Below are 13,000 nucleotides of genomic sequence, written 5' to 3'. Positions count from 1 at the left end.
AAGTTAGTTTCAGTTGGACGTTGGATATTCGGCTCCGTAGCTACAGTGGTAGTTCCCCCTCGCCGTGCCCAGACTGCTGTGTCATGGTGCTGGGAGCTCACACGGGAAGTGCCGTTGCAAAGTGGAGGAGCTACATGGGGGCCAATGGTGGCTGTGGCTTCCCTTGGTCACTCTCCGGCCACCCCTGGCCATCTAGACATTTCAGGTATTAACTTATTGCCACCCCTATGTGAGCAATGTTCTCACCTTGGCCACACCAATGAAAAATGTCTGCCTCCACCAATGCCACTGTAACCGCTAGCTATTTATACTAGGGACCATCAATAAATGACCATTGTGTTGAAGAGTCTTTGTCAAAAAGAAAATGTCATATATTTTAAGTCACACCACAAATTGATCTATAACCATGTCAAACGATTAGTCCTACCCTAAAAGTATTTTGCACACCCATTTTTTCCAATTTGATCTCTTACTGGATGGACTTTTATTGAATTAGGGACCTGACTCGCAGAGGTTTGTTACAAAAGCCAAACAATATTGTTGGCCATGCTGTGTAATAAAAAAGGAAATTAATCAATACTTTGGTTGCATTATTTTTAAGGCTTTGAAGAGATATTTTCATAACCGTATTCAATTCCACAAATTCATGTTTTTAACAAAAGCTTATTGTTAAAAAAAGGATCGGTATCGGATTGGATCGGATTGGCAAAACTATGCAAAAAAATGGGACAAGATTGGACATCCCTATAACCAAGATATCCCGGCTTAATCCCTTAACCTAGTTTTGTGCAACAGGCCCCAGGTAACACTTTGAGACAGAGGTTGTTACACCCCAAAGACAGGACACCCCATATTCAAACAATCTGGTGTATGCTGTTCAGTGCAGTGAGGAATGCACTGATTTTTACATTGGGGAAACCAAGCCGCCTCTAAAGCAGGCACATGGCACAACACAGACAGGCTAACTCTTCAGGTCAAGACTCTGTGGTGTACCTGCACCTCACAGAGGAAGAGAGGACAAAAATGTACGCATTCTGGACAGAGTAGAAGGATGGTTTGAAAGAAGAGTGAGGGTAGCCATCTACGTTAAGTTTTCTGTCGTATAAAATGGTGTCCTTTCATCCCTTCCTAAAAGATTCAATCATTTAGCCTATTAAACAAAAAAAAAACTGAAAGAATGGGGGAAAAGGCAAAATGTAAAGCAAAGAAGCTTAATTGTTGATACAAATAACTAATAATAAAAACCTTTTTACAAAATAAAAAAAAATAATTAAAAAATGTGTCCAAAAGAACTCTTTTAAAATAGCAAAGAACCTTGACTGTGAAAAATTAATTTTCATTTACTTTAGATTTGTTTGATTTAGTGTTGAAATGTGGCATTTGGACTTCCTTCGGTTGGTTACACGTTAAACTACCTGAGAAAGTCATTCAAGTTGCCTTTTTGACAAATTCCCTTATGCGCTAAAGAATTTACAAATTAAATTAACGGTCAAAATTAGTATTTTCTTGACATTCATAGAATTTGATTCAATTGTGTAGATATTTCCTCAATCCAAAGGCAAAGCGATCACAGGGCGGAGTGAAAAGGAGCGGGCTAAAATGTGCTAACTTGCTTTTGAAGTGTCGCGGGTGTGCGGCAAATCTGTTGAATAAAAGCTTGGGACTTATGCTAATGAGACGGGCACGCCACTATTAGAAACAGGAGATGGAGTGTGGGAACAAAGTGGCAGCCTGGTGCATCACAACATGAAACTGTGCTCAGAACTGACAGATGCTTCTCATTTCAGTGTTGTCAGAAGTCCTCGTTTGAGGACGACTTTGTAGATTTGCGCGGCCGCTAATTGCCAACTCACATTTGCAAGAAGGACAGGAGTCTGTTTGCAGCCTTTGTGGTGTTTTTTTTGTTTTTGCATCCGCACCTATCTGACGATTGTTCTAAGTCAACAAAAACAAAATATGTGCTTTTTTACTTGGGGTCTCCAGGGTATATGATGTTTTTCTTCCCCAAAGCAGCAATGAAACATACTTGGGATGAATGTTAAGGATGTTTTGTTTTGTCTTTTTTTATGACTTGGAGCTGTTTTCAAGATGTACTTTCTCCTCTGCAGCACAGTAAAAAGTCTTGTTTCTTTCTGTGGTGTTTCAAAGCTCAAACATTGCATCCCAACGGGGAGGACGACGGACAAAGGCTTCTGAATCAAAATGCATCCGCCACCTTGTTTTGCCAACTCAAGTCGTCCAAATCTCAAACATGACAGACTCCCGGTGACATCACAGAGAAGCCAGCCTTGGTTTGCTGCAAGAGGACATCAAGAGTGCGGCGTCGGAACAGACTCGGGTGAGAGAGTCTGTCTGCATCCTTATTGTCAGGAGTTCCGCAGGGGTGAGCTACCTACCTGGGAGATGAAGGCAGCTGTGTGGGACTTCATTTCCTGGCAGAGTAAATCTCTCCAGTCAGAGGAGCGCTACTTAAGGCACCCTGACAGCCTGGCCCAGCTCTATGATGCCAAAGTAAATGACACTTCGGTCATGGCTAATGTGGAATCACAAGATGATGGGGCATCGTCACCACATTCATTGACTCCAACACCTTGCAGCGACTGCGGCCACGTCATAGTTTTCCTCGACCAGTTGGCCACTTGAGTGTCACAGCTCCTCAGCCAGATGGAGCAAATTGGTGAGGCTGCTGTCGACATCGGTGTGGCTGAGGATAATTGGGCGGAGGCGCTGGTCCATTAATAATCAAACAAAAGCCAGTGAATGTATTTCCAGCACACTTGGGAATTTTCTTACAGCAAATAATACAAACGTCTAGTGGGAATTGCATCCCTTTATTTATGTAAAAATGGGCCCTTACCTTCTGAACATCAGAAGGCATCCTCTTGAGGAAATCCAGCACCTCATTATTGTCAATTGCATATGGGTTGCGCAGCTTCTTGGTAAATTTGTTAATGCCTGTGAAAACAAGAACACATTCCTAAATAGCTGAACAACATGCTTTGCATCAGTGTATTGTATAAGGTGCTGTGATCCACCCCAGCCAAATATTATAGATACATATACTCAAGAAAAATATAAACGCAACACTTTTTTGCTCCCATTTTTCATGAGCTGAACTTAAAGATCTTAACCTTTTTCTGTGTACACAAAAGGCTTATTTCTCTCTCAAATATTGTTCACAAATCTGTCTAAATCTGTGTTAGTGAGCATTCGTAATTCATCCATATGTGGCATATGCTGATTAGACAGCATTATTATTGCATGGGTGTGCCTTAGGTTGGCCACAATAAAAGGCCACTCCAAAATGTGGAATTTAACTGTATTGAGGGGTCCAGGGAGGTCCAAAACCCACACAGTCTCTGCACCTGTGCCGTGGATGAAGTGGCCCATGGTGGCAGTGGAGTTATGGTATGGGCAGGCGTACGTTTTGAACAACGAACACAGGTGCAATTTATTGCTGGCATTTTGAATGCACAGAGATACCGTGATGAGATCCTGAGGCCCATTGTTATAGTATTCATCCACGACCATCACCTCATGTTGCAACATGATAATGCATGGCCCCATGTTGCAAGCATCTGTACACAATTCATGGAAGCTGAAAACATCCCTGTTGTCGGATGGCCAGCATACTCACCTAACATGTCACCCACTGAGCATGTTTGGAGTGCTTAGGACCGTACAGTCGTTCCTCGTTTATCGCGGTTAACTGGTTCCAGACCCGACCGTAGTAAGTGAATTTCCACGAAGTAGGATTCAATGTTAATAAATGGAATATTTTCGTAGTGAAAGCATAGAAAACATTTTTCTGACTTTCTAAATATGTTTCTTAGCATTATTAGAGCCACGTAGAAATGAAATAGCACCCCAATAGTCACCTTTACACTGCTATTATTCTTTGTTTACACCACATTGCTGTAATGTAATGCAGTGTCTCATCAATGTTTCGTGTCAGTACTGACGCTTAGTGGCCAGAATACTACATATAACTTTTTTTTTACTAATAATGGGCCATAGTCAACCACGAAACAGGAATTATTTAATATTAATTAGTTTTTGAAAAGATTTTTTTTTGACAGAGTGACATTGGAACAGCGATGTAGCTAGGGATGACTGTATATGGTATTTCAGGCAAATGACATTTACACCAGATACTAGTGTAATGTCTTTTTACGGTTAACAATGTTAAAGATTCACTTCAAACATTGCCCCTGCAGTTAATAAAGGTATGGCAAAAGTCTGATCATGGAACAGATTATCTAAATTGCCATCATTTTCAATAAAACAATGTATCAAAATATGGACAATTTAGAGGTTCCACTGTAATAAACTGTATTATCCATACACTTTATGTACAAAAGTGTTGTTTAGGTTAAATATTAATACTCATTTCTTACTTAATCTTAATTGTTCATCTTATTTGGGAGAATTTTATGCAAACTTTGTGGGAACAGTTTGTTCCCTTATCACTGCCTGTACATGTCATCAAGAGAGTCAATCCTTGTAGTGTACATATTTAGAAGCAATAATATGAAAACAGTGTATTGATTTGATTTTTCAGACAAGCAACCCTCTGCTCATTTCAGTTTTATCATTTTACATGGCATCCCACAGTAAGCGAAAAATAAACCACACATCTCAAGGGTCTCGTAATGGGACCATTATACCCACAGCTTGCAACATGCACACAAAGAACCCGAGGACCCCAAAAATGTGCACACAACTTGAAAGGGTTGCCTTGCAACCAAAGTGATGGGGGTTAACTGGGGGAGGCAGAGCAATGTCTGAGTCTGCGTGTTTTTGTTTGATATGATGGGTTTTGTTATTGATCGTGTTGAAGGCTGCACGGAAGTAGAAAAAGCAGTTGTGGGCTTACAAGTTGGTGCAGGAGAAAGCCTGTTAAGGGTAACACATCTACCTGACCATTGAGATGTCTGTTCTGTATAGCTGCACTAGATAATGAGAGGCTAGACCAGGAGCCTGCAGACCGCCCAAGGACATCCTGTGTTATATACAGCTCTACCGCTCGCCTTTGATTTCCCACAAACCCCGGGCCTTAGCCTATGCTGGGCTCCACCATAACCAGCCCACACGAAGAACACCTCTGCATACCACTGATCTCATACAGGCGCATGGTTGTCAAGTGTATGGCTGAGAACTTATGATAACTACACTTTACTAAATGAAGGATGTAAAGCTAGCTAGGCTCAGTATAAGAAAGGATAAACAAGGACGTTTAACACAGCAGAGTTTGTTATATATAATACACAATAAAATTAGGTTAAAATTTGAAATTGTAAAGGATCCTGGTAATTTCCAGCACAATATAAACAAAGAGAGAATATAATACGTCTGGGGCCTCCCCTGCTCCCTGCAAAACAGATTTTCTGCTATCTATTATGCTATCTGCTAACTATTTAGTGGCTTGTGGAAACTACAGCTATTTAAAGATAAGCAAAGTTAGCTTAACAGTTTTTAAAACCTTTCTCAAGTTTCTCCCCTAAAGTCTTACAGCGCTTCCCAGGGAAGGGTAGCCTGACTGCTGATGAGTATTTTAATAAACTATACATTTACACCACTGGAGACAATTGAGAGAAGCTTACGACTTTTCATCAAAACGTAAAACTATTCATACAGTTGTCAGCCAATTCAACAAATGAAAGTTCAGTTCAACTCAAAAATGTGTCGGTGAATAACTGTGTAGTAGTATTTACCAGAAAAGCATGGTTCAGTTCTAGTGTGTGTGTAGAGTGTCTTTGTACAGGACTGTGCAAACGTATTACCCACATTTTGTTGCGTTAACGACCTACTGTATAATCATAGCAGTCATTTTGACATGGTAGAACAATAGTAACAACAGTAGAAAGAAAGACTCAATTAGTAGGATTACGGCAGGTACACAAAACATTGCAGAGGTATCTGGTCCATGAGCCAAGGAACGATCCTTTAAATTTGGTGAGGATCTGGATAAAGGTACAGATGCAGGGAAATGTATTATCTGTGTACTAATCGGTGACATTTAGCAAATTTGTCATTGTATAATTGTTAAAACAGTAAATCTAATGGTGCCTTAGCCTTTTTCGACAGTACTATAAATGTACAACTTACCCCATATGAGCACTATATATCGCAGTGGGATGAAATATAATAGTGACGTGGCTGCGAACAGTACCAAGCAGGCTAGGCAAGACATGAACGGCACAGACCAGTTGAATATGCTGTGCAGGAAGAATAAATAGCGTTAAAAGTTGATAGCATCAAAACATTTCTCATGAATAACAATAAAAGGCTCCATTTACTTCTTTACTCGCTCCCCGATGCTTGCAATCTCTTCCAAAATGTTCTGAACAGCCAAGACCACTTCTTGCACCATGTGGATCTTCTCCATTATACCCTTTTTACCAGGTTCCTGAAAAGAAACAACAAGAAATGCTCTGATGAGGTAAACTATTGTGGTCATTATCAGGCTGCATTGACAAAGACCTGTATTATTAGGACCGTTAAATGATTAAAATGTTTAATCAAATTAATCATAGTTTTGAAATCAATTTATGATTAATCATCATTTGCAACTATGTCTGAAATATCCCAATTTGTACTGTATTTTATTAACAGAAAGATAAACAACAGGACACATTATACATTTGTATATATGAAAAACTCCAAATGAACTGAAAATATAAATCAGGCTAAGAAATACCACACGTCTGAAAATCGAATTGCATAATCCTAGTCTCTTGAATAGTGAATCACACTTTAACGGTGTAACCGAGCAATGAGGGGTTGTAGACACATAATTTAAGTTGAAATCACATGTTTTGGGTGTATTTATAGCAAACTGTACTTCCACATTAGGGCTCACGCACTGCCCTTGAACGCATCATCATGTAAGTAGTGCCTGGCCAGCACACACTGTGTTCTCCTGCTAAAAAAGGAGACAATTATGTAGGTATTCGTTTGTGTACTTTTTACAAACCAAAGAGTGAGTTTAATGATGTTTTACATTTAATGATAATGCTATTTTTGACAGTCCTAGTTATTATATACAGTTTATCTGGCCAATGGTCATAAGCAAACTCCACTAGAGATGGTGCTTCTGAGTCTGACACAAACTCCTATATACACACACGTGCGCACACATACATAGAAACACAACCAAAAAAAGCGGCAGTTAAGACACTCAGGTAGGTGACAAGTAGACAATCAGCAATCAGGCTCAGGGGACATTCCATTCCAGCAGCCTCCATAGGCCCTGTGCCAATGTTTCTTTTTTGCATACAAATCTCCCCATCCCTTGTTTAATAACTTAAGAGTATCATAACATTCCCTCCACATGAGATATGCTTTACCTTTTGTCGAGCACCAGCAGCATTCATATGAGTCGTGTCGCAGGCGTTATTTACGCACTGACATAATAATTGAGTGTGGCAAGGCAATAAGTCAACATGTGCGGGGGGTTGGAGGGTTTGTCTTTGTGATCACTTCAAGGCAAGAAATAACGACCAGTGTGAAGCCTTCCAGAAGGAGAGGAGTACACCGAGATAACTCGCAGCAACGCGCACTAAAGAGGCCTGAAAAGGCTGACATCAAAAGGAGGAAATAATGACAGGAATGATGACAGAGAGAGAGAGAAAGAGAGCGAAAGAGAGTAAAAGGAGGGTAGCAGTGATGGAGGCTGGAGGATGTCTACAGTATATGTTTATGATACAAGACATGTAAATTGACAGGGTCCAGGCAGGATGCCGCTATCAGACTCAATGAAGCCGCCCATGGGAACACAGTGTCTGAAGGAGGCAGAGACTCCCCACTGTCAGGTCCACGCAGGAAGAGAGCCATTCCCACACTAACACATCCTCCCCCGCCAGGCTTGGGATTGCAGCTAGACACCGGAGGCTCGGCACTGTCCAAAAAAGGGAAAAAGCATCGCGAATGCGCTTTTCTTTTACATGAGTATCTCACATTCTCATCAAAGGGACTATCAGTGTATTACCTCAAGACCAGTTTCCCTCATACTGTCCAGTCTGGTTCATTTTAGTGTAACATTTATTTTGTAAAGTGTACCAAATTATGAGATTTACTCCTACAGTACTTGATACCTTTTGTTGGTGCAGCAACTGAACTTAAAGGATAGAGCTTGACAAAGAGTCTTATTTCGAGTCGTTCTGTTTATTGGTTTTATGCAAGGTGGTGGTTATTATTTACAACATGCGGGAGGAGAGATCGCATGAATTAAATAACAGGTCTTAATTATGACTTTGGGTTTTGACCATGGGTTTTGACTTTGTCGATTATTCGGAGCATACCTATTTATTTCTATTACAGTATGAAATGTGGCAGTTATCATAAAGCACTGGGGAGAAACGATCTCATTATAGAAATGGTTCTCAATTATTTTCTGTCGTGCCACCCTAAAAATGTTTCACCCCAATTTAAAATACTATTGAGAACCTATTGTATGTATTTATTTATACAAACCACTTTATGAGTTGCTGGCACCAGCATCATTCAAGTATGAAAAAAGAACTGGCCTACCAACCTTGAAGAAATGTAATGTAGTATATCATTTAGGTATATCATTTATCATTCAATTGCCATTACCAATACAGTATTTAAAAGTTCTATTGTGACCCCTGAATGGATTCATTCTATTTCCAGTATTTCCTGTGGAGGAATTTAATATACAAATCTTCATTTCTTTTCATGTTTACACTTCAACTTGTGACCCAATTACATGATTTAGATTTCAAACTAGGAGATGTGACACATAAATTAGTTGCAATTGCAAATTTAGCAAGAAATACAACTCTGACAGACAAAGGGGGGAAAAAAGGAGACACATTGGCTTTCATACTTAAAAGAAAGAAAACAGACAAATATATGCACTCTGAAGTATAAATAAATAGGCAGCGTACTGAAGATTATCATTATTAATTTATTTTTTTTAAGTAAAATGAATCACAATATGCTCCATTTCCTTGGTGACAAGGTATTTGTTGTATTTGTTTCTCCTTTTTTTGGCTAGCACAGGAGACAACAAATACATACTAACAGATTTGGAACAGGAAAAAAAGTGAGTTTAGCAAAAGATAAATGTCTACTGATTAGAAAACCTGGTGAACCACATTCTCATCCATCCATCCATACATTTTATATGCTGCTCGCCCTTACAAGGGTCGCGGGGGTATGCTGGAGCCTATCAGAGCAGACTTTGGGCAAGAGGCAGGGTACACCTTGGACTGGTCGACCACATTCTCATATCAGGTAAAATTGTAAAATGCTTGTGATAACATAGACTCAATTTGATCCTCTGAACAGAAGCAAGCACTCTGTAAAAACGCTAATTTAGACTCAGTTTAATTACAATAAATGGTGCCAAATATGACTGAATAGGATTCTTGACAAAGATTAGGAGGACATGCAAATGAAGATACAGCTGTTTTGCAGGCTCCTCATCTCCTAAAGCAGTTAAATTGAGTGAAAATGTGTTAGGAATGTTCTCAGTGTGCAGTAGTTCTACATGTATTGCATGTTGCAGATGATGACATGGACAGTCTGGCTGCGGTGCTCAAGGAGACCCAGCGGTGACTGTGGACTATCGGATGAGGGATGGAGCAGCCCCCTGGCCCAGTCTAGCACCCCGACAACAACCTCCCCCCATCTACCTCCCCTCTGGGAGCAAATGGAGCCGAGACCAGCTCCGTGGGGCCGGGGGGCACGAATGAGCAGTTTCATCTTCCTTGTTCATTTCTATTGGAGATCTATGGACTTGCTTTGCCTCTTTGTTTCTTTCTGTTATGATTAAATATTGTCTGTGTGCACAATTGATACCTAAGGCCAAAGGGAAGTCACTTTGCCCACACATAATTTGTAAGCCGATTCTTCCCACCCCGAGGACAGATTTGTTCACAGGCAGAGGATCTGTTCTATATTATCCTTCTGTAACACTGTGTTGCCTTTCGTCTCTCTTCAACATCATGCCTTCTCTGACTGTGGTTCACATATTTCCTTCCTCAAGGGGGAAAAAGAGGGAATAAAAAACATATTTGAGTGGTAATCGTAAACTCTTTACAGGGCTTGTATTCCAATGTGAAAGGGGGACTTTGAAGCCATCCAACTTAAAACCGATCACTCTTTAACCCCAAATATTTTAAAGCAGACTTTGATAGGAGGTGTAAAGCTACACTCGCTTGATCTAGCCGCATGATATCACGCTCAAGTGACAGCAGAGACCATAACACAACTTTCAAATAAGCCACTTTAAATTAAAGCTGACAGCTTAAAACAAACACGAGTGAATGCTTAATTAGTAAATGAAAGGAGATATTTCATTTTTCCCTCGGAGTGTGAAAGGGCTTAAGAGGCTCACGGAAAACATTTCAGAGAGCTTTAAGATGAGACGGGGAATCTTGTATAGGCATTTCTTAAACTAAACTACAAAGTCCTTGATCAGAAATTGAGGTTCAAGGTGAAGACATATGTTATAAATAGTCTCTGAAGCATTTATATTACAATAATTGCGCGGCACTAAATGCTAGAATAAAACTATTTTTAGTGCAATGTTCTTTCAAAATTACTTTTTCTTCCACTTTGTATGTGCACACATATCATGTGAGTTTCATCATCCTTGCAGACAGGATTTGGTGGTCTATGCGCCTGCATGTGTTTTTTTCCCCTCAAAGCCCCAGCGGTCATCCAACAGAATATATTGAGCACATTATGGATATGAATCCTGGGTCTAGACACGCAGCACAAGGGTCAGCGCTCGCAGGCTTTGCGTTAGTTCCACACTTCATTGCCATAAAGCAATAATACACATCCCTGTTAACTGTCCCTTCCTTATAGAAAACTGGGGGATGAGTGTAATTGAATATGGTGTGCTTTTGGGTAGGAGTGCGTATAATTTTTCAGTTTTAGGTTTTCAGAGACACTAATAGAGATGGTTTATGATTTTCCCTCCATATAAATAAGTGGCTTGTAAGTCCTTTGGGCAAAATATACATGTTTTTCAGTTGCTTTGTGATTTGTTGTGATAGTTAATATCATCGTCTACTATAGACTTCAGACATTAATGATACAAGAGATCTACTCATTTAATCCGCCAATGGCTCTGTAATTTTAATATAGTATGTTTGCAAAAAGTTTTGCAGTATGAATTTTTATTCTTATTTTGTATAGATTTTTATTTTTATTTGATGGATTTAGAAAAGAAACGTTAAATACCAAAAAGAAAAGAGCTTTTAGTTTCAGCTTTTAAGGTCCTGCTAACCTTGTTCTGTGTAAATGCCACCAAAGCGAGGTTGAGTGGGACAAAGACAATGCAGACAATTGCTGCTGTCCAAAAAGAACTGTCTACAACACACTGAAGGTCAATAACGTTGGATCTGTTGTTACGGCTCCGATGCGGCTATTTTGTTGGATCTCTATGTGAAAAGGGTTATAATGTCTAAGGCGCCATTTATATAAGCAGTGGAGTTTTCAATGTACAGTAGTGAGTCCTCGGGACCCACAGGTAGTGAACTGAGCGGATGCATGGAAAATTCAATGGATCCCGAATGAAAAAAAAAATTATTTATTTTGCTTTTGCGTTCTTATTTTCATTTTCTTCAAATGTAGTGTTAGAAACTCATTTGATGGTGGTATGGTTTATGATATTGTCATAATTAACGAATATATCGATTGATGTTCATCATGTATTTAAAAAAATAACATTTGCCGCTTATCCTCACTAGAGTCGCAGGTATGCTGGATCGCTATCCCATCTGAATTTGGGCGAGAGGTGGGGTACACCCTGGTCTTGTCGCCAGCCAGGGCACATATAGACAAACAACCATTCACACTCACACTCATACCTGTGGACAATTTAGAATCGTCAATTAACACTGTAAATTCCAGGGTTTTCTTGCCCCGACTACAATGCCCAGAGGACAGCCAAAAGGCTGTGTGGTTTAAAATTAATTAGGCCTACAATTACCCACCTTTGTTTTGTAAACCCAGCCATTACCTGCCAGATTAGCAGTTCACATTGGAATGTGGTTCCACGAGAATGCGCAGATCAGGTAGGGGGAAGGTTTATGTTTACATCACTGCTTTCACGACTCAATCCATGGAAATAAAAGCCACTCTTTCCTGATTGAATAAATAATTTTAAGGGTTTTTTTCGGCACTGAAAAAGCTACAGACAAAAATGTTTGCTAAGAAGACGTTGGGATGGATGATGGATGGTATTTCTCAGTTTAGCATAAAACTATAGCTGCTGGTATGCGAACAAATCCATCTTTGCACTCAGCTTACAGTCGTGCGCATTCAAATATCACATCACTTTTGTTTTGTTTACTCCTCCGTGAATCACCACCTTATCGGTGTGGAAGGGTTTGAGCCCCTGAGTGATCCTAGGAGCTACAGTATGTTGTCCGGGGTTATATGCCCCTGGTAGGGTCTCCCAAGGCAAACAGGTTCTAGGTGACGTGTCAGACAAAGAGTGATTCAGAAGACCCTATGAAAAAAACAATAAGAAGCCACATGGGATCTCCACCCATAGACCCACCACCTGTGGGGGCAAGCATAAGGGTCTGGTGCAATGTGCTTTGGGTGGCGGTTGAGGGTGGGAACATGGGCGACCTGATCTGCTTCTTGTGACATGAACCGACGGGGAAGGAGTGAAAACTTGTGAAAGAGGTTGAGACATTCCAACTCAACATAGTCGGACTCACCTCGACCCACAGTTTGGGCTCTGAAACCAAACTCCTCAAGAGGAGCTGGACCTTATTCTACTCTGGAGTTACGGCAGGGGAGACACGGCGAGCTGGCGTGAGCTTATTAATAGGGCCTCCATGTTGGACTCATCCCCGGTGAACGAGAGGGTCACTTCCCTACACCTTGTGGTTGGGGAAAGGGTCCTGACTGTCGTTTGCGCTTACATGCCCAATGACAGTTCAGAGTACACAGCCTTCTTGGAGTATATCAGAGAGGTGCTGGAGAGCACACCAGTTGGAGACTCCGT

The 13,000-nt window shown here is 40.5% G+C and overlaps 1 protein-coding gene across 2 annotated transcripts in view; it reads right to left on the bottom strand.

Moving 5' to 3' along the window:
* The window catches only part of mctp2a (multiple C2 domains, transmembrane 2a), a 50,189-nt gene that overhangs the window by 1,960 nt on the left and 35,229 nt on the right, over window positions 1-13,000 (bottom strand). For both annotated transcript variants that reach the window (XM_054776891.1, XM_054776892.1), the window contains 3 exons: window positions 6,300-6,409; window positions 6,109-6,218; window positions 2,858-2,955 (listed from right to left, as the gene is read on the bottom strand). In XM_054776891.1, the coding sequence (XP_054632866.1) occupies window positions 2,858-2,955; window positions 6,109-6,218; window positions 6,300-6,409 (318 nt within the window). The remainder of the gene's footprint in view (window positions 1-2,857; window positions 2,956-6,108; window positions 6,219-6,299; window positions 6,410-13,000) is intronic.

The sequence above is a fragment of the Dunckerocampus dactyliophorus genome, chromosome 5 (assembly GCF_027744805.1).
Source record: "Dunckerocampus dactyliophorus isolate RoL2022-P2 chromosome 5, RoL_Ddac_1.1, whole genome shotgun sequence".
NCBI lineage: Eukaryota > Metazoa > Chordata > Actinopteri > Syngnathiformes > Syngnathidae > Dunckerocampus > Dunckerocampus dactyliophorus.
The sequence above is the reverse complement of the archived record's forward strand: the minus strand, read 5'-3'. Positions and strand labels throughout refer to the sequence as shown.